Source organism: Salvelinus fontinalis, unplaced genomic scaffold (assembly GCF_029448725.1).
Source record: "Salvelinus fontinalis isolate EN_2023a unplaced genomic scaffold, ASM2944872v1 scaffold_0081, whole genome shotgun sequence".
Lineage (NCBI taxonomy): Eukaryota > Metazoa > Chordata > Actinopteri > Salmoniformes > Salmonidae > Salvelinus > Salvelinus fontinalis.
In genome coordinates, this window is record NW_026600290.1 from 469,340 (window position 1) to 488,855 (window position 19,516).

The window sequence follows — 19,516 nt, forward strand, 5'->3', positions numbered from 1 at the left end:
ATGTGGTCTGTCAAACCTCCATCTGGAGAGCTGCTGGGTGTGCAGGCTTTTGGTCCAACCCTGCTCAAAACACACCAGTCAGCTTATCAAGGTTCCTGTTGAGCAGCTGATATTTTACAACGCGGTTGTGATAGAGCAGGGCTGGAGTGAAAGCCTGCACCCCCAGCAGCTGGAATCTCCTGGAGGATGGTTGGTCACCCTGCAACATTACATTTATAACCAAATAGTTTTCATGTCTTAATAAAATAGTTCCCTCATTTGATGTGCATCAAACGGCTGGGCGAGGCAGCTGACTGGCAGCAGGATATTTACACTGAACAACAATAGAAATGCAACATGTAAAGTGTTGGTCTCATGTTTCGTGAGCTGAAATAAAATATCCCCAAAAATCGTTCCATTCGCACAGAAAAATATTTATTTATTTTTGTTTACATCCCTGTTAGTGAGCATTTGTCCTTTGGCCAAGATAATTCATCCACCTGACAGGTGTGGCATATCAAGAAGCTAATTAAACAGCACGATCATTACACAGGTGCACCTTGTGCCCGGGACAATAAAAGGCCAATGTACAGTTTTGTCACGTAACACAATGTCACAGACGTCTTAAGTTTTGAGGTAGCGTGAAATTGGCACGCTGACTGCAGGAATGTCCACCAGAGCTGTTTCCAGATAATTGAACGTTCATTTCTCAACCAGAAGCTGCCTCCAACTTTGTTTTAGATAATTTGTCAATACGTACAACCGGCCTCACAACCTCAGACCAGGTGTAACCACGCCAGCCCAGGACCTCCTCAACCTCAGACCAGGTGTAACCACGCCAGCCCAGGACCTCTTCAACCTCAGACCAGGTGTAACCACGCCAGCCCAGGACCTCCTCAACCTCAGACCAGGTGTAACCACGCCAGCCCAGGACCTCCTCAACCTCAGACCAGGTGTAACCACGCCAGCCCAGGACCTCCTCAACCTCAGACCAGGTGTAACCACGCCAGCCCAGGACCTCCTCAACCTCAGACCAGGTGTAACCACGCCAGCCCAGGACCTCCTCAACCTCAGACCAGGTGTAACCACGCCAGCCCAGGACCTCCTCAACCTCAGACCAGGTGTAACCACGCCAGCCCAGGACCTCCTCAACCTCAGACCAGGCTTAACCACGCCAGCCCAGGACCTCCTCAATCTCAGACCAGGTGTAACCACGCCAGCCCAGGAACTCCACATCCAGCTTCTTCATAGTCTGAAACCAGCCACCTTAATGGCTGATGAAACTGTGGCTTTGAACAACCAAATCATTTCTGCATAAAGTGTCAGAAACTGTCCAGGGAAGCTCGTCTGCATGCTCATCGTGGGAAGGGAAGCTCGTCTGCATGCTCATCGTCCTCACCAGGGTCTAGACCTGAATGCAGTTCAGGGTCGTAACCGACTTCAGTGGGTAAATGTCCGATGGCCACTGGCACGCTGGAGAAGTGTGCTCTTCACTGATGAATCCCGGTACCGGGCAGATGGCAGACAGCGTGTACGGTGAGTTACCATGACGAGATCTTGAGGCCTATTGTCGTGCCGTTCATCCCTCGCCGTCACCTCATGTTTCAGCATGATAATGCCCCATGTCGCAAGGATCTGGACACAATTCCTGGAAGCTGAACATGTCCCGGTTCTTCCATGGCCTGCAGACTCACCAGACATGTCACTCATTGAGCATGTTTGGGATGCTCTGGATCAACTTGCAGGACAGTGTGATCCAGTTCTTCCATGACCTGCAGACTCACCAGACATGTCACCCATTGAGCATGTTTGGGATGCTCTGGATCAACTTGCAGGACAGTGTGATCCAGTTCTTCCATGACCTGCAGACTCACCAGACATGTCACCCGTTGAGCATGTTTGGGATGCTCTGGTTCAAGATCGCAACGCCGTTGAAAGGGAGTGGGACAACATTTCAGAGGCCACAATCAACAGCCTGATCAACTCTATGAGATGGAGACGTGTCGCGCTGCAAGAGGTAAATGGTGGTCACACCAGATACTGACTGGTTTTCTGATCCACGCCCCTACCTTTCTTTAAAGGTATCTGTGACCAACAGATGCATATCTGTATTCCCAGTCATGTGAAATCCATCGATTAGGTCATCATTTATTCATTTCAATTGACTGATTTCCTTACTTCCTTACTTTCCTTATTTCCTTAAACTTTAACTCAGTAAAATCTTAGACATTGTTGCATGTTGTGTTTATATTTTAGTTCAGTGTAACTTGGATGTTTTATCTATTTATAAGGTTAAAATATTCAGTGTTCAGTGTAACTCTCCCGCTCTCTCTATCCTCTGGCAAAGGCCCACGGGCACCACGCAGGTCACGCAGGTCACGCAGGCCACGGAGGTCACACAGGTCACGCAGGTCACGGGCACCACGCAGGTCACGGGCACCACGCAGGTCACGGGCACCACGCAGGTCACGGATGTCACGCAGGTCACGGGCACCACGCAGGTCACGGGCACCACGCAGGTCACGGAGGTCACGCAGGTCACGGGCACCACGCAGGTCACGGGCACCACGCAGGTCACGGAGGTCACGCAGGTCACGGGCACCACGCAGGTCACGGAGGTCACGCAGGTCACGGGCACCACGCAGGTCACGGAGGTCACGCAGGTCACGGGCACCACGCAGGTCACGGGCACCACGCAGGTCACGGAGCCTACGCAGGTCACGGGCACCACGCAGGTCACGGGCACCACGCAGGTCACGGAGGTCACGCAGGTCACGGGCACCACGCAGGTCACGGGCACCACGCAGGTCACGGGCACCACGCAGGTCACGGAGGTCACGCAGGTCACGGGCACCACGCAGGTCACGGGCACCACGCAGGTCACGGAGGTCACGCAGGTCACGGGCACCACGCAGGTCACGGGCACCACGCAGGTCAAGGGCACCACGCAGGTCACGGAGGTCACGCAGGTCACGCAGGTCACGGAGGTCATGGAGGTCACGCAGGTCACGCAGGTCACGGGCACCACGCAGGTCACGGAGGTCACGGCGGTCACGCAGGTCACGGAGATCACGGAGGTCACGGAGGCCACGCAGGTCACGCAGGCCACGCAGGTCACGCAGGTCACGGGCACCACGCAGGTCACGGAGGTCACGCAGGTCACGCAGGTCACGGGCACCACGCAGGTCACGCAGGTCACGCAGGTCACAGAGGTCACGCAGGTCACGGAGGTCACGCAGGTCACGGAGGTCACGCAGGTCACGCTTGTCACGCAGGTCACGGAGGTCACGCAGGCCACGCAGGTCACGCAGGCAACGCAGGCCACGCAGGTCACGCAGGTCACGCAGGCCACGCAGGTCACGGAGGTCACGGAGGTCACGCAGGTCACGCAGGTCACTAGCAAGTATTGTCAAATGTATTATCAAATGTATTATCAAATTGATTAACAAATGATAGCCTCTCTTTGATCTCAAAAACGCATCTGTGGACCGCATGACTGAAAGACCGCTCCTAACTGTCTCCGCAGGCCTACAACAATTATACTCAATGCGCTCTGCAGAAAATGGGAGGACAAGTGAGCAAAACATGACATTTGAAAAACACTTAAATCTCTAATCTGCTTGTCCAACATCATTTCAATACTTGCACCAGTAAAGAGGACAAGCGTGAATGTCGAGCCCTGCACACATAAACACACATAAACACACATAAACACACATAAACTCACACATAAACACACATAAACACACAGAAACACACATAAACACACATAAACACACAGAAACACACATAAACACACATAAACACACATAAACTCACACATAAACACACATAAACACACATAACCACACAGCTGACATCTTGTATCTGTCAGGTCGCATACAGACTGACTATGTCACAGATTTACTGTGTTCAGACAAGACACAGATCTACTGTGTTCAGACAAGACACAGATCTCCTGTGTTCAGACAAGACACAGATCTCCTGTGTTCAGACAAGACACAGATCTACTCTGTGTTCAGACAAGACACTGATCTACTGTGTTCAGACAAGACACAGATCTCCTGTGTTCAGACAAGACACTGATCTACTGTGTTCAGACAAGACACAGATCTACTGTGTTCAGACAAGACACAGATCTACTGTGTTCAGACAAGACACAGATCTACTCTGTGTTCAGACAAGACACAGATCTACTCTGTGTTCAGACAAGACACAGATCTACTGTGTTCAGACAAGACACAGATCTACTGTGTTCAGACAAGACACTGATCTACTGTGTTCAGACAAGACACAGATCTACTGTGTTCAGACAAGACACAGATCTACTCTGTGTTCAGACAAGACACAGATCTACTGTGTTCAGACAAGACACAGATCTACTGTGTTCAGACAAGACACAGATCTACTCTGTGTTCAGACAAGACACAGATCTACTGTGTTCAGACAAGACACAGATCTACTGTGTTCAGACAAAACACAGATCTACTCCGGGTTCAGACAAGACACAGATCTACTGTGTTCAGACAAGACACAGATCTACTGTGTTCAGACAAGACACAGATCTACTGTGTTCAGACAAGACACTGATCTACTGTGTTCAGACAAGACACAGATCTACTCTGTGTTCAGACAAGACACAGATCTACTGTGTTCAGACAAAACACAGATCTACTCTGTGTTCAGACAAAACACAGATCTACTCTGTGTTCAGACAAGACACAGATCTACTGTGTTCAGACAAGACACAGCTTCTTTATGAGTGAACATTAAGCATCAGAGCTAAAATACTCTCTCCTTGTCAACTGTCTTCTCTCTCACAGTACATACACAGAACTCTCTCTCTCTACTCGTCAAAGGAAAACACTATTCCCACATCTGTTCATCGGTTTCACTCCTTCTCTCCCTCCATCCATCCCTCTTCCCCTACTCGTTTTCCCCTGTTCCCATCCTGTGTACTCTGTCTGTCTGTCTGTCTGCCTGCCTGCCTGCCTGCCTGTCTGTCTGTCTGTCTGTCTGTCTGTCTGTCTGTCTCTCTCGTAGTATCTCTGCTCTCTTTCTCTGTGGAGTCAACATGGGCCAGCATCCCTGTGGAGTCAACACGGGCCAGCATCCCTGTGGAGTCAACACGGGCCAGCATCCCTGTGGAGTCAACATGGACCAGCACCCCTGTGGAGTCAACATGGACCAGCATCCCTGTGGAGTCAACATGGACCAGCATCCCTGTGGAGTCAACATGGACCAGCATCACTGTGTAGTCAACATGGACCAGCATCACTGTGGAGTCAACACGGGCCAGCATCCCTGTGGAGTCAACATGGACCAGCATCACTGTGGCGTCAACACGGGCCAGCATCCCTGTAGAGTCAACATGGACCAGCATCCCTGTGGAGTCAACACGGGCCAGCATCACTGTGGAGTCAACATGGGCCAGCATCCATGTGGAGTCAACATGGGCCAGCACCCCTGTGGAGTCAACATGGGCCAGCATCCCTGTGGAGTCAACATGGGCCAGCATCCCTGTGGAGTCAACATGGACCAGCATCCCTGTGGAGTCAACATGGGCCAGCATCCCTGTGGAGTCAACATGGGCCAGCATCACTGTGGAGTCAACACGGGCCAGCATCACTGTGGCGTCAACACGGACCAGCATCCCTGTGGCGTCAACATGGGCCAGCATCCCTGTGGAGTCAACATGGGCCAGCATCACTGTGGAGTCAACATGGGCCAGCATCACTGTGGAGTCAACACGGGCCAGCATCACTGTGGAGTCAACACGGGCCAGCATCACTGTGGCGTCAACATGGGCCAGCACCCCTGTGGAACGCTTAGACACCTTGTAGAGTCCATAACCCAATGAATTGAGGCTGTTCTGAGGGAGAAAGGGCTAGGTTCACATTTCAACAGAAACACAATCACACACACAGAAACGGACGCAAACACACACTGAAACACACACTGGAACACACACGCAAACACACACTGAAACACACACTGAAACACACACTCATACACACAGAAACACACACTCATACACACAGAAACACATGCAAACACACACACAAACACACACACACACAAACTCGGTTCAATCAGAGTGGCTGCCATTACCGTGGCAACACACAATGAATCATGGGATTGATGATGTACCCTTGCGACTGGACAAGTAATTGCTGCGGGAGAGTTGATGGAGAGAGAGGGAGGCGAGAGTTTGTAACAGGAAGTCTTCCTTGCTCCTCTTCTGCTCTCCTCTCCTCCCCCTCTTCTCCTCTCCTCTCACTCCTCTCCTCTCCTCCCTCTCCTCTCCTCTCCCGCTAACAAGAACTAAGCACTCTGGGACACCAATCATATAGAGCTGAGAGATGAGACATGGGGGAAAGATGAGAGATGGGAGATGGGAGAGAGATGGGAGATAGGGAAAGATGGGAGATGGGGGAAAGATGAGAGATTGGGAAAGATGGGAGATGGGGGAAAGATGGGAGATGGGGGAAAGATGGGAGATGGGGGAAAGATGGGAGAGAGATGGGATATGGGGGAAAGATGGGAGAGATATGGGAGAGAGATGGGAGATGGGGGACATATGGGGGGAGATGGGAGAGAGATGGGAGAGAGATGGGGGACGGGGAAAGATGGGGGGGTGTGAATGGGAGATGGGAGAGAGAAAAGAAAGAAAGAGAGAGAGAATGAAAACAGAGATACAGAATAAAGGTAGAGAGAGAGAGAGAGAGAGAGAGAGAGAGAGAGAGAGAGAGAGAGAGAGAGAGAGACAGAGCGAGAGAGAGACAGTTAGAGAGAGAGAGAGAGAGAAAGAGAGAGAGAGAGAGAGAGAGAGCCCCAGGACAGCAACATAATTAGAACCAACCAAATCATGAGAAAACAAAAAGATAATTACTTGACACATTGGAAAGAAAAATCAGAGCAAACTAGAATGCTATTTGGCCCTAAACAGAGAGTACATAGTGGCAGAATACCTGACCACTGTGACTGACCCAAATTTACGGAAAGCTCTGACTATGTACAGACTCAGTGAGCACAGCCTCACTATTGAGAAAGACCTGGCTCTCAAGAGAAGACAGGCTATGTGCTCACTGCCCACAAAATGAGGTGGAAACTGAGCTGCACTTCCTAACCTCCTGCCAAATGTATGACCATATTAGAGAGACATAATTCCCTCAGATTACACAGATCCACAAAGAATTCGAAAACAAAACCGATGTTTATAAACTCCCATATCTATTGGGTGAAATACCACAGTGTGCATCACAGCAGCAAGATTTGACCTGTTGCCACTAGAAAAGGGCAACCAGTGAAGAACAAACACCATTGTAAATACAACCTAATCATTCAGCCTGTTCCTCAGACAGCTGATGGGAAACAGCCAGTAGGTATATGACTGTTGTCAGTAGTTGTATGACTGTTGTCAGTAGTTGTATGACTGTTGTCAGTAGGTATATGACTGTTGACAGTAGTTATATGACTGTTGTCAGTAGGTATGTGACTGTTGTCAGTAGGTATGTGACTGTTGTCAGTAGGTATATGACTGTTGTCAGTAGTTATATGACTGTTGTCAGTAGGTATATGACTGTTGTCAGTAGGTATATGACTGGTGTCAGTAGGTATGTGACTGTTGTCAGTAGGTATATGACTGTTGTCAGTAGTTGTATGACTGTTGTCAGTAGTTGTGTGGCTGTTGTCAGTAGTTGTGTGGCTGTTGTCAGTAGTTGTGTGGCTGTTGTCAGTGGTTGTGTGGCTGTTGTCAGTAGTTGTGTGGCTGTTGTCAGTGGTTGTGTGGCTGTTGTCAGTAGTTGTGTGGCTGTTGTCAATGGTTGTGTGGCTGTTGTCAGTGGTTATGTGGCTGTTGTCAGTGGTTGTGTGGCTGTTGTCTGTGGTTGTGTGGCTGTTGTCAGTAGGTATATGACTGTTGTCAGTAGTTGTGTGGCTGTCAGTGGTTGTGTGGCTGTTGTCAGTGGTTATGTGGCTGTTGTCAGTGGTTGTGTGGCTGTTGTCAGTGGTTGTGTGGCTGTTGTCAGTGGTTATGTGGCTGTTGTCAGTGGTTGTGTGGCTGTTGTCAGTGGTTGTGTGGTTGTTGTCAGTGGTTGTGTGGCTGTCAGTAGTTGTGTGGCTGTTGTTAGTAGTTGTGTGGCTGTTGTCAGTGGTTGTGTGGCTGTCAGTAGTTGTGTGGCTGTTGTCAGTGGTTGTGTGGCTGTTGTCAGTGGTTGTGTGGCTGTTGTCAGTGGTTGTGTGGCTGTCAGTAGTTGTGTGGCTGTTGTCAGTGGTTGTGCGGCTGTTGTCAGTAGTTGTGTGGCTGTTGTCAGTGGTTGTGTGGCTGTTGTCAGTAGATATATGATTGTTGTCAGTAGTTGTATGACTGTTGTCAGTAGTTATATGACTGTTGTCAGTAGGTATATGACTGTTGTCAGTAGTTGTATGGCTGTCAGTAGTTGTGTGGCTGTTGTCAGTAGTTGTATGGCTGTTGTCAGTAGGTATATGACTGTTGTCAGTAGTTGTATGGCTGTTGTCAGTGGGTATGTGACTGCTGTCAGTAGGTATATGACTGTTGTCAGTAGTTGTGTGGTTGTTGTCAGTGGGTATGTGACTGCTGTCAGTAGGTATATGGCTGTTGTCAGTAGTTGTGTGGCTGTTGTCAGTAGTTGTGTGGCTGTTGTCTGTGGTTGTGTGGCTGTTGTCAGTAGTTGTGTGGCTGTCAGTGGTTGTGTGGCTGTTGTTAGTAGTTGTGTGGTTGTTGTCAGTGGTTGTGTGGCTGTTGTCAGTGGTTGTGTGGCTGTTGTCAGTAGTTGTGTGGCTGTTGTCAATGGTTGTGTGGCTGTTGTCAGTGGTTGTGTGGCTGTTGTCAGTGGTTGTGTGGCTGTTGTCAGTGGTTGTGTGGTTGTTGTCAGTGGTTGTGTGGCTGTCAGTAGTTGTGTGGCTGTTGTTAGTAGTTGTGTGGCTGTTGTCAGTGGTTGTGTGGCTGTCAGTAGTTGTGTGGCTGTTGTCAGTGGTTGTGTGGCTGTTGTCAGTGGTTGTGTGGCTGTTGTCAGTGGCTGTGTGGTTGTTGTCAGTGGTTGTGTGGCTGTTGTCAGTAGTTGTGTGGCTGTCAGTAGTTGTGCGGCTGTTGTCAGTAGTTGTGTGGCTGTTGTCAGTGGTTGTGTGGCTGTTGTCAGTGGTTGTGTGGTTGTTGTCAGTAGTTGTGTGGCTGTTGTCAGTAGTTATGTGACTGTTGTCAGTAGGTATATGACTGTTGTCAGTAGGTATATGACTGTTGTCAGTAGTTGTATGACTGTTGTCAGTAGGTATATGGCTGTTGTCAGTGGGTATATGACTGTTGTCAGTAGTTATATGACTGTTGTCAGTAGTTGTGTGGCTGTTGTCAGTAGTTGTATGGCTGTTGTCAGTAGGTATATGACTGTTGTCAGTAGTTATATGACTGTTGTCAGTAGTTATGTGACTGTTGTAAGTAGGTATATGGCTGGTGTCAGTAGTTGTGTGGCTGTTGTCTGTGGTTGTGTGGCATTGTCAGTAGTTGTGTGACTGTTGTCAGTAGGTATGTGGCTGTTGTCAGTAGTTGTGTGGCTGTCAGTGGTTGTGTGGCTGTCAGTAGTTGTGTGGCTGTTGTCAGTGGTTGTGTGGCTGTTGTCAGTAGTTGTGTGGCTGTTGTCAATGGTTGTGTGGCTGTTGTCAGTGGTTATGTGGCTGTTGTCAGTGGTTGTGTGGCTGTTGTCAGTGGTTGTGTGGCTGTTGTCAGTGGTTGTGTGGTTGTTGTCAGTGGTTGTGTGGCTGTCAGTAGTTGTGTGGCTGTTGTTAGTAGTTGTGTGGCTGTTGTCAGTGGTTGTGTGGCTGTCAGTAGTTGTGTGGCTGTTGTCAGTGGTTGTGTGGCTGTTGTCAGTGGTTGTGTGGCTGTTGTCAGTGGCTGTGTGGTTGTTGTCAGTGGTTGTGTGGCTGTTGTCAGTAGTTGTGTGGCTGTCAGTAGTTGTGCGGCTGTTGTCAGTGGTTGTGTGGCTGTTGTCAGTAGTTGTGTGGCTGTCAGTAGTTGTATGACTGTTGTCAGTAGTTGTGCGGCTGTTGTCAGTAGTTGTGTGGCTGTTGTCAGTAGTTGTATGACTGTTGTCAGTGGCTGTATGACTGTTGTCAGTAGTTGTGTGGCTGTTGTCAGTGGTTGTGTGACTGTTGTCAGTAGTTGTGTGGCTGTTGTCAGTAGTTGTATGACTGTTGTCAGTGGTTGTGTGGCTGTCAGTAGTTGTGTGGCTGTTGTTAGTAGTTGTGCGGCTTTTGTCAGTGGTTGTGTGGCTGTCAGTAGTTGTGTGGCTGTTGTCAGTGGTTGTGTGGCTGTTGTCAGTAGTTGTATGACTGTTGTCAGTGGCTGTATGACTGTTGTCAGTGGTTGTGTGGCTGTCAGTAGTTGTGTGGCTGTTGTTAGTAGTTGTGTGGCTGTTGTCAGTAGTTGTATGACTGTTGTCAGTAGTTGTGTGGCTGTTGTCAGTAGTTGTGTGGCTGTTGTCAGTAGTTGTATGACTGTTGTCAGTAGTTGTGCGGCTGTTGTCAGTAGTTGTATGACTGTTGTCAGTGGTTGTGTGGCTGTCAGTAGTTGTGTGGCTGTTGTTAGTAGTTGTGTGGCTGTTGTCAGTGGTTGTGTGGCTGTCAGTAGTTGTGTGGCTGTTGTCAGTGGTTGTGTGGCTGTTGTAGTAGTTGTATGACTGTTGTCAGTGGCTGTGTGGTTGTTGTCAGTGGTTGTGTGGCTGTTGTCAGTAGTTGTGTGGCTGTCAGTAGTTGTGCGGCTGTTGTCAGTGGTTGTGTGGCTGTTGTCAGTGGTTGTGTGGTTGTTGTCAGTGGTTATGTGGCTGTTGTCAGTAGTTGTATTGTTGTTGTCAGTAGTTGTATGACTGTTGTCAGTGGTTGTGTGGCTGTTGTCAGTGGTTGTGTGGCTGTTGTCAGTGGTTGTGTGGCTGTTGTCAGTGGTTATGTGGCTGTTGTCAGTGGTTGTGTGGCTGTTGTCAGTGGTTATGTGGCTGTTGTCAGTGGTTGTGTGGCTGTTGTCAGTGGTTGTGTGGCTGTTGTCAGTGGTTGTGTGGTTGTTGTCAGTGGTTGTGTGGCTGTCAGTGGTTGTGTGGCTGTTGTCAGTAGTTGTGTGGCTGTTGTCAGTGGTTGTGTGGCTGTCAGTAGTTGTGTGGCTGTTGTCAATGGTTGTGTGGCTGTTGTCAGTGGTTGTGTGGCTGTTGTCAGTGGTTGTGTGGCTGTCAGTAGTTGTGTGGCTGTTGTTAGTAGTTGTGTGGCTGTTGTCAGTGGTTGTGTGGCTGTCAGTAGTTGTGTGGCTGTTGTCAGTGGTTGTGTGGCTGTTGTCAGTGGTTGTGTGGCTGTTGTCAGTGGTTGTGTGGTTGTTGTCAGTGGTTGTGTGGCTGTTGTCAGTAGTTGTGTGGCTGTCAGTAGTTGTGCGGCTGTTGTCAGTAGTTGTGTGGCTGTTGTCAGTAGTTATATGGCTGTTGTCAGTAGTTATATGGTTGTTGTCAGTGGGTATATGACTGTTGTCAGTAGGTATATGACTGTTGTCAGTACTTGTATGACTGTTGTCAGTAGTTGTGTGGCTGTTGTCAGTAGTTGTGTGGCTGTTGTCAGTACTTGTATGGCTGTTGTCAGTACTTGTATGACTGTTGTCAGTAGTTGTATGACTGTTGTCAGTAGTTGTGCGGCTGTTGGCAGTAGTTATATGACTGTTGTCAGTAGTTATATGGCTGTTGTCAGTAGTTATATGACTGTTGTCAGTAGTTATATGGCTGTTGTCAGTAGTTATATGACTGTTGTCAGTAGGTATATGACTGTTGTCAGTAGTTGTGTGGCTGTTGTCAGTAGATATATGATTGTTGTCAGTAGGTATATGACTGTTGTCAGTAGGTATATGACTGTTGTCAGTAGTTATGTGACTATTGTCAGTAGTTTTGTGACCATTGTCAGTAGTTGTGTGACTGTTGTCAGTAGGTATGTGGCTGTTGTCAGTAGGTATGTGACTGTCAGTGGTTGTGTGGTTGGTGTCAGTAGTTGTGTGGTTGTTGTCAGTAGATATATGACTGTTGTCAGTAGGTATATGACTGTTGTCAGTAGTTGTGTGGCTGTTGTCAGTAGTTGTGTGGTTGTTGTCAGTAGTTGTGTGGTTGTTGTCAGTAGTTGTGTGACTGCTGTCAGTAGGTATGTGGCTGTTGTCAGTAGTTGTATGGTTGTTGTCAGTAGGTATGTGGCTGTTGTCAGTAGTTGTGTGGTTGGTGTCAGTAGTTGTGTGGTTTTGTTCAAACAGCAGAGAAGTAGAGGAAGATTTCATACCTTAGAACATTTTTGCTTTTAACTTTAACTTAAAATTTTACCTCTCTCTCTATATCTATCTCTCTCTCCTCCTCTCTCTCTCTCCTCTCTCCCTCCTCTCTCTCTCCATTCCTTTAAAGATGAAAACTTCTCTGATGAGAAAACCCTGTCTCTCCTCTCTCTCTCTCTCTCTCTCTTCCTCCATTTCCCCTATCTCTCTCTCCCCTATCTCTCTCTCTCTTCCTCCTCCTCTCTCTCTCCATTCCTTTAAAGATGAAAACTTCTCTGATGAGAAAACCCTGTCTCTTCTCTCTATACCCCTCTCTCCTCTCTCTCTCTCTCTTCCTCTCTCTCCTCTCTCTCTCTCTCTTCCTCCCTCTCCCCTATCTCTCTCTCCCTCTCTCTTCCTCTCCCAGTCAGAGTGTTGAGTTATGCGTTTTCCTGGTATGTATTCACAACACACCATCTCCATGCTCTAAAGCACATATATCTCCCTCACTAACACACACACACATTCTCAGATACACACACACGCAAAAACATCACATACACACTATCAGGTAGGGTATTAAGAGAGCCCCGCTCTCATCCTCCAAGGAGAGAGAGAGAGAGAGAATCATCTCTAAAGGATCCAGGCTGTATCCCAACCGGGCGTGATGGGGAGTCCCATTGGGCACCGCACAATGTCATCCGCGTTAGGGTTAGGGTAGGCCGGCATTGTAAATAAGAATTTGTTCTTAAGTTCTTATTAACTGACTTTTCTATAAAGGTTAAATATATAAAAAATATATATATATTATTTTAAAGTATAAGGTAATGAGATGACACTCAGAAATCGATGGTACGCACACACACACACACACACACACACACACACACACACACACACACACACACACACACACACACACACACACACACACACACACATCACACATTTACTTCCACTGATAACAAGGATGATTGGCACAAACAATACAGGTGATAAACATCTACAGTGTGTGTGTGTGTGTGTGTGTGTGTGTGTGTGTGTGTGTGTGTGTGTGTGTGTGTGTGTGTGTGTGTGTGTGTGTGTGTGTGTGTGTGTGTGTGTGTGTGTGTGTGTGTGTGTGTGTGTGTGTGTGTGTGTGTGTGTGTGTGTGTGTTAGGGTTGGTGTTGTGCTACTCCAAATATCCTGATATCTAATATAATGGTTTTCTGTCCTTAATGACTAGATCATTCCAGAGTGGGCCATTTCTCTGCTTTTTCCAGACTGGGCCATTTCTCTGCTTATTCCAGACTGGGCCATTTCTCTACTTATTCCAGACTGGGACATTTCTCTACTTATTCCAGACTGGGCCATTTCTCTACTTATTCCAGACTGGGCCATTTCTCTACTTATTCCAGACTGGGCCATTTCTCTGCTTATTCCAGACTGGGCCATTTCTCTACTTATTCCAGACTGGGCCATTTCTCCACTTACTCCAGACTGGGCCATTTCTCTACTTACTCCAGACTGGGCCATTTCTCTGCTTTTTCCAGACTGGGCCATTTCTCCACTTACTCCAGACTGGGCCATTTCTCTTCTTACTCCAGAGTGGGCCATTTCTCTGCTTATTCCAGACTTGGCCATTTCTCTGCTTATTCCAGACTGGGCCATTTCTCCACTTACTCCAGACTGGTCCATTTCTCTGCTTTTTCCAGACTGGGCCATTTCTCCACTTACTCCAGACTGGTCCATTTCTCTACTTACTCCCGACTGGGCCATTTCTCTACTTACTCCAGACTGGTCCATTCCTCTACTTACTCCAGACTGGGCATTTCTCTACTTACTCCAGACTGGGCATTTCTCTACTTACTCCAGACTGGGCATTTCTCTGCTTTTTCCAGACTGGGCCATTTCTCTACTTACTCCAGACTGGGCCATTTCTCTACTTACTCCAGACTGGGCATTTCTCTGCTTTTTCCAGACTGGGCCATTTCTCTACTTACTCCAGACTGGGCCATTTCTCTGCTTATTTCCTATATCATAGTGTCATTCTAACTATATCACGTTAGTGTGGTGAATTAGCTAATCCGTTTAGATTTCATTTAACATATTGATATGAGTGGAGGCTGTTCCTCAGCCCCACTGATGAACTGCACAGTAAAAGTCTAAGTCATTACGATATCCAGTTTCAGCACATACCCTAGTGGGGGTGTGTGTGTGTGTGTGTGTGTGTGTGTGTGTGTATGTGGATGTGTGTGTGCGTGTATATGTGTGTGTGTGTGTGCGTGCGTGTATGTGTGTGTGTGTGTGTGAGTGTGTGTGTGTGTCAGTGTGTGTGTGTGTGTGTGCGTGTATGTGTGTGTCAGTGTGTGTGTGTGTGTGTGTGTGTGTGTGTGTGTGTGTGTGTGTGTGTGTGTGTGTGTGTGTGTGTGTGTGTGTGTGTGTGTGTGTGTGTGTGATGCTAAATATTTATAGTCTCCCTTTAGATTTAATACACACAACACGGCGGCAGGTTAGAGTGTGTTTCATATTGGACTGCTGGGTCTGGGCTCCGTAAATACATTAGAGGAGCTTCTCTCTACGGTAAAGCACTTTTCCCCCACACACACACACACACACACACACACACACACACACACACACACACACACACACACACACACACACACACACACACACACACACACACACACACACACACACACACCAGCCCCTGCAGATGTACAACTGGTGAGCGATCAGTCCAGCCTTCAACAGCGTAGGACACCAAGCACTCGTAACCCACAGTCCCACAATATCACCTACCTGAGACACACAGCAGACCAGGAACACAGCAGACCAGGAACACAGCAGACCAGGAACACAGCAGACCAGGAACACAGCAGACCAGGAACACAGCAGACCAGGAACACAGCAGACCAGGAACACAGCAATGGAGGAGAGAAGAGAGAGAAGAGAGAGGGAACCACTGTTAGAACAACGACACAAGTTCTCAGTTCTTCCAAGACGGCGTAGCAGTGTAGACGTCTTTGTCCTGTCGTGTCCCGTGTCCCTTGTATATATCTTTTTACATCTTTTTCTTCGCATATCTTTTAAAAATACTTTCTTAAACCTCAACTTCTAAATACTCTCCTGCAACCCGCCTCACCCAATGTGGCGTGGATCTGCTTTTTTCTAAAGTATTTCTATTTACTTCTGATCTGGAATCCATCTACTGAAGATAGCTAGCTAACTGCCTACCAGCTATCAGTTAGCAAACCATTGCTAGCGGTCATCAGCTAACCTTTAGCTGATGACCGCTCTCGCTAGTTCGAACAACGTGACTAAAACCAGAGCATAACGGACCTATTTCTCTCCATATCCCCGGATTCCTACCGCAAACTCTGAACATTTTCATCTGGATCTTCACAACTAGCTAACCACAATCCCAGGTGACCACTCCTGGCTAGCGTTTCCATCCCGGAGCAGGCACCAATTAGCCTGAAGCTAATTGGCTAGGGCTCCTGTGCTACCACTGAAGCCCACTCCTGGGCTACAAGACACGGACCCATTTACTGCCGGTACGGAGCACGGAACCCCGCCTATCCTCTACGACTGGAATACCGACATAATCTGCCCAGGGACTCCAACAGGCCCCTCAGGCGTGACGCCCGCTGAAGGCCCATTCTGCTAACCTACTAGGCCTGTTAGCTACCTAGAGCTACCTGGAACCCTACTAATTCCACGACTGGTCTATCGACGTCACCGCACGAAGAGGCAAAAACAGACTTCCCCCCCCATCGCGACGTCCCCCAAAGGCTAACTTGCCTGCCCCGGTCTGCTAACTGCTAGCTTATCTTGCAGCTAGCGCAGCCAGGAAGCTAGCACCAGTTAGCAAACACAATTCTACAATTCACAACCTCTCTTTCGCCATCGCTATCCGGCTTGGATTCTCTGTCGACACGACCACGTCTGGTTTGCAGACGTGCCCTCAACCGGTGCCCTCAACCGGCCTCCGTCTGAGCAGACCCCCTCCGTCTGAGCAGACCCCCTCCGTCTGAGCAGATCACCCCCCCGGGCTACTAACTTTAAACGCGTGCTAGCTTAGTGGAGGCCTCACTACTCCATCTACGGCTGCCCCCTGGACACTATGATCACTTGGCTACATAGCTGATGCCTGCTTGAATGTCCATTAATTCACGGTACTCCATTCTGTTTATTTGTGTTTTATCTGTCGGCTCTGTGCCTTAACTCAGGATCTGTGTGTAGTTAATCCGACCCTCTCTGCCCAGTCGTCGCCATTTTTACCTTCTGTTGCTGTGTTAGCTGACTAGCTGCTGTTATCTCACCAGCTGTTTTAGCTAGCTCTCCCAATCATGACCTGCAATCACTTTATGCCTTATTGTATGTCTCTCTCAAATATCAATATGCCTTGCATACTGTTGTTCAGGCTAGTTATCATTGTTTTGGTTTGCAATGGACCCCGTAGTTCCACTCTCCGTACCTCTGATACCTCCTTTGTCCCACCCCCCACACATGCGGTGACCTCACCCATTGAGACCAGCATGTCCAGAGATACAACCTCTCTTATCATCACCCAGTGCCTGGGCTTGCCTCCGCTGTACCCGTGCCCCACCATACCCTGGTCTGCACATTATGCCCAGAATCTATTCTACCACACCCATAAATCTGCTCCTTTTATTCCTTGTCCCCAACGCTCTAGGCGACCAGTTTTGATAGCCTTTAGCCGCACCCGCACCCTCATCCTACTACTACTCTGTTCCTCGGGTGATGTGGAGGTAAACCCAGGCCCTGCATGTCCCCAGTCACCCTCATTTGTTGACTTCTGTGATCGAAAAAGCCTTGGCCTCATGCATGTCAACATCAGAAGCCTCCTCCCTAAGTTTGCCTTACTCACCGCTTTAGCACACTCTGCCAACCCTGATGTCCTTGCAGTGTCTGAATCCTGGCTTAGGAAGGCCACCAAAAACTCTGAGATTTCCATACCCAACTATAACACTTTCCGTCAAGATAGAACTGCCAAAGGGGGGGGAGTTGCAATCTACTGCAGAGATAGCCTGCAAAGTTCTGTCATACTTTCCAGGTCTATGCCCAAACAGTTCGAACTTCTAATTTTAAAAATTAATCTCTCCAGAAATAAGTCTCTCACTGTTGCCGCCTGCTACCGACCCCCCTCAGCTCCCAGCTGTGCCCTGGACACCATCTGTGAATTGATCGCTCCCCATCTAGCTTCAGAGTTTGTTCTGTTAGGTGACCTAAACTGGGATATGCTTAACACCCCGGCAGTCCTACAATCTAAGCTTGATGCCCTCAATCTCACACAAATCATCAAGGAACCCACCAGGTACAACCCTAAATCCGTAAACATGGGCACCCTAATAGACATTATCCTGACCAACTTGCCCTCCAAATACACCTCTGCTGTCTTCAATCAAGATCTCAGCGATCACTGCCTCATTGCCTGTATCCGCCACGGGTCCACGGTCAAACGACCACCCCTCATCACTGTCAAACGCTCCCTGAAACACTTCTGCGAGCAGGCCTTTCTAATCGACCTGGCCCGGGTACCCTGGAAGGATATTGACCTCATCCCGTCAGTTGAGGATGCCTGGTCATTCTTTAAAAGTTACTTCCTCACCATATTAGACAAGCATGCTCCGTTCAAAAAATGCAGAACCAAGAACAGATATAGCCCTTGGTTCACTCCAGACCTGACTGCCCTCGACCAGCACAAAAACATCCTGTGGCGAACTGCAATAGCATCGAAGAGCCCCTGTGATATGCAACTGTTCAGGGAAGTCAGGAACCAATACACGCAGTCAGTCAGGAAAGCAAAGGCCAGCTTTTTCAAGCAGAAATTTGCATCCTGTAGCTCTAACTCCAAAAAGTTCTGGGATACTGTAAAGTCCATGGAAAACAAGAGCACCTCCTCCCAGCTGCCCACTGCACTGAGGCTAGATAACACGGTCACCACTGATAAGTCCGTGATAATCGAAAACTTCAACAAACATTTCTCAATGGCTGGCCATGCCTTCCACCTGGCGACTCCAACCTTGGCCAACAGCCACGCCCCCCCCCGCTGCTACTCGCCCAAGCCTCCCCAGCTTCTCCTTTACCCATATCCAGATAGCAGATGTTCTGAAAGAGCTGGAAAACCTGGACCCATACAAATCAGCTGGGCTTGACAATCTGGAACCCCTATTTCTGAAACTGTCCGCCGCCATTGTCGCACCCCCTATTACCAGCCTGTTCAACCTCTCCTTCGTATAATCTGAGATCCCCAAGGATTGGAAAGCTGCCGCTGTCATCCCCCTCTTCAAAGGGGGAGACACCCTGGACCCAAACTGTTACAGACCTATATCCATCCTGCCCTGCCTAGCTAAGGTCTTCGAAAGCCAAGTCAACAAACAGATCACTGACCATCTCGAATCCCACCGTACCTTCTCCGCTGTGCAATCCGGTTTCCGAGCCGGTCACGGGTGCACCTCAGCCACGCTCAAGGTACTAAACGATATCATAACCGCCATCGATAAAAGACATTACTGTGCAGCCGTCTTCATCGACCTGGCCAAGGCTTTCGACTCTGTCAATCACCATATTCTTATCGGCAGACTCAATAGCCTCGGTTTTTCTAATGACTGCCTTGCCTGGTTCACCAACTACTTTGCAGACAGAGTTCAGTGTGTCAAATCGGAGGGCATGTTGTCCGGTCCTCTGGCAGTCTCTATGGGGGTACCACAGGGTTCAATTCTCGGGCCGACTCTTTTCTCTGTATACATCAATGATGTTGCTCTTGCTGCGGGCGATTCCCTGATCCACCTCTACGCAGACGACACCATTCTGTATACTTCCGGCCCTTCCCTGGACACTGTGCTATCTAACCTCCAAACGAGCTTCAATGCCATACAACACTCCTTCCGTGGCCTCCAACTGCTCTTAAACGCTAGTAAAACCAAATGCATGCTTTTCAACCGCTCGCTGCCTGCACCCGCACGCCCGACTAGCATCACCACCCTGGACGGTTCCGACCTAGAATATGTGGACATCTATAAGTACCTAGGTGTGTGGCTAGACTGCAAACTCTCCTTCCAGACTCATATCAAACATCTCCAATCCAAAATCAAATCTAGAGTCAGCTTTCTATTCCGCAACAAAGCCTCCTTCACTCACGCCGCCAAACTTACCCTAGTAAAACTGACTATCCTACCGATCCTCGACTTCGGCGATGTCATCTACAAAATAGCTTCCAATACTCTACTCAGCAAACTGGATGCAGTTTATCA

At 48.7% G+C, this 19,516-nt stretch overlaps 1 protein-coding gene across 1 annotated transcript; it reads left to right on the top strand.

The window, feature by feature from the left end:
• LOC129842965 (serine/arginine repetitive matrix protein 5-like) lies at positions 1-3,382 on the top strand (the record flags this gene model as incomplete). The annotated part of the gene is made up of 3 exons (XM_055911685.1): positions 1-37; positions 864-1,184; positions 2,327-3,382. Coding segments are annotated over exons 1-3 (1,414 nt in total), but the record flags the coding sequence as incomplete, so codon positions are not given.
• Positions 3,383-19,516: the final 16,134 nt, after the last annotated feature.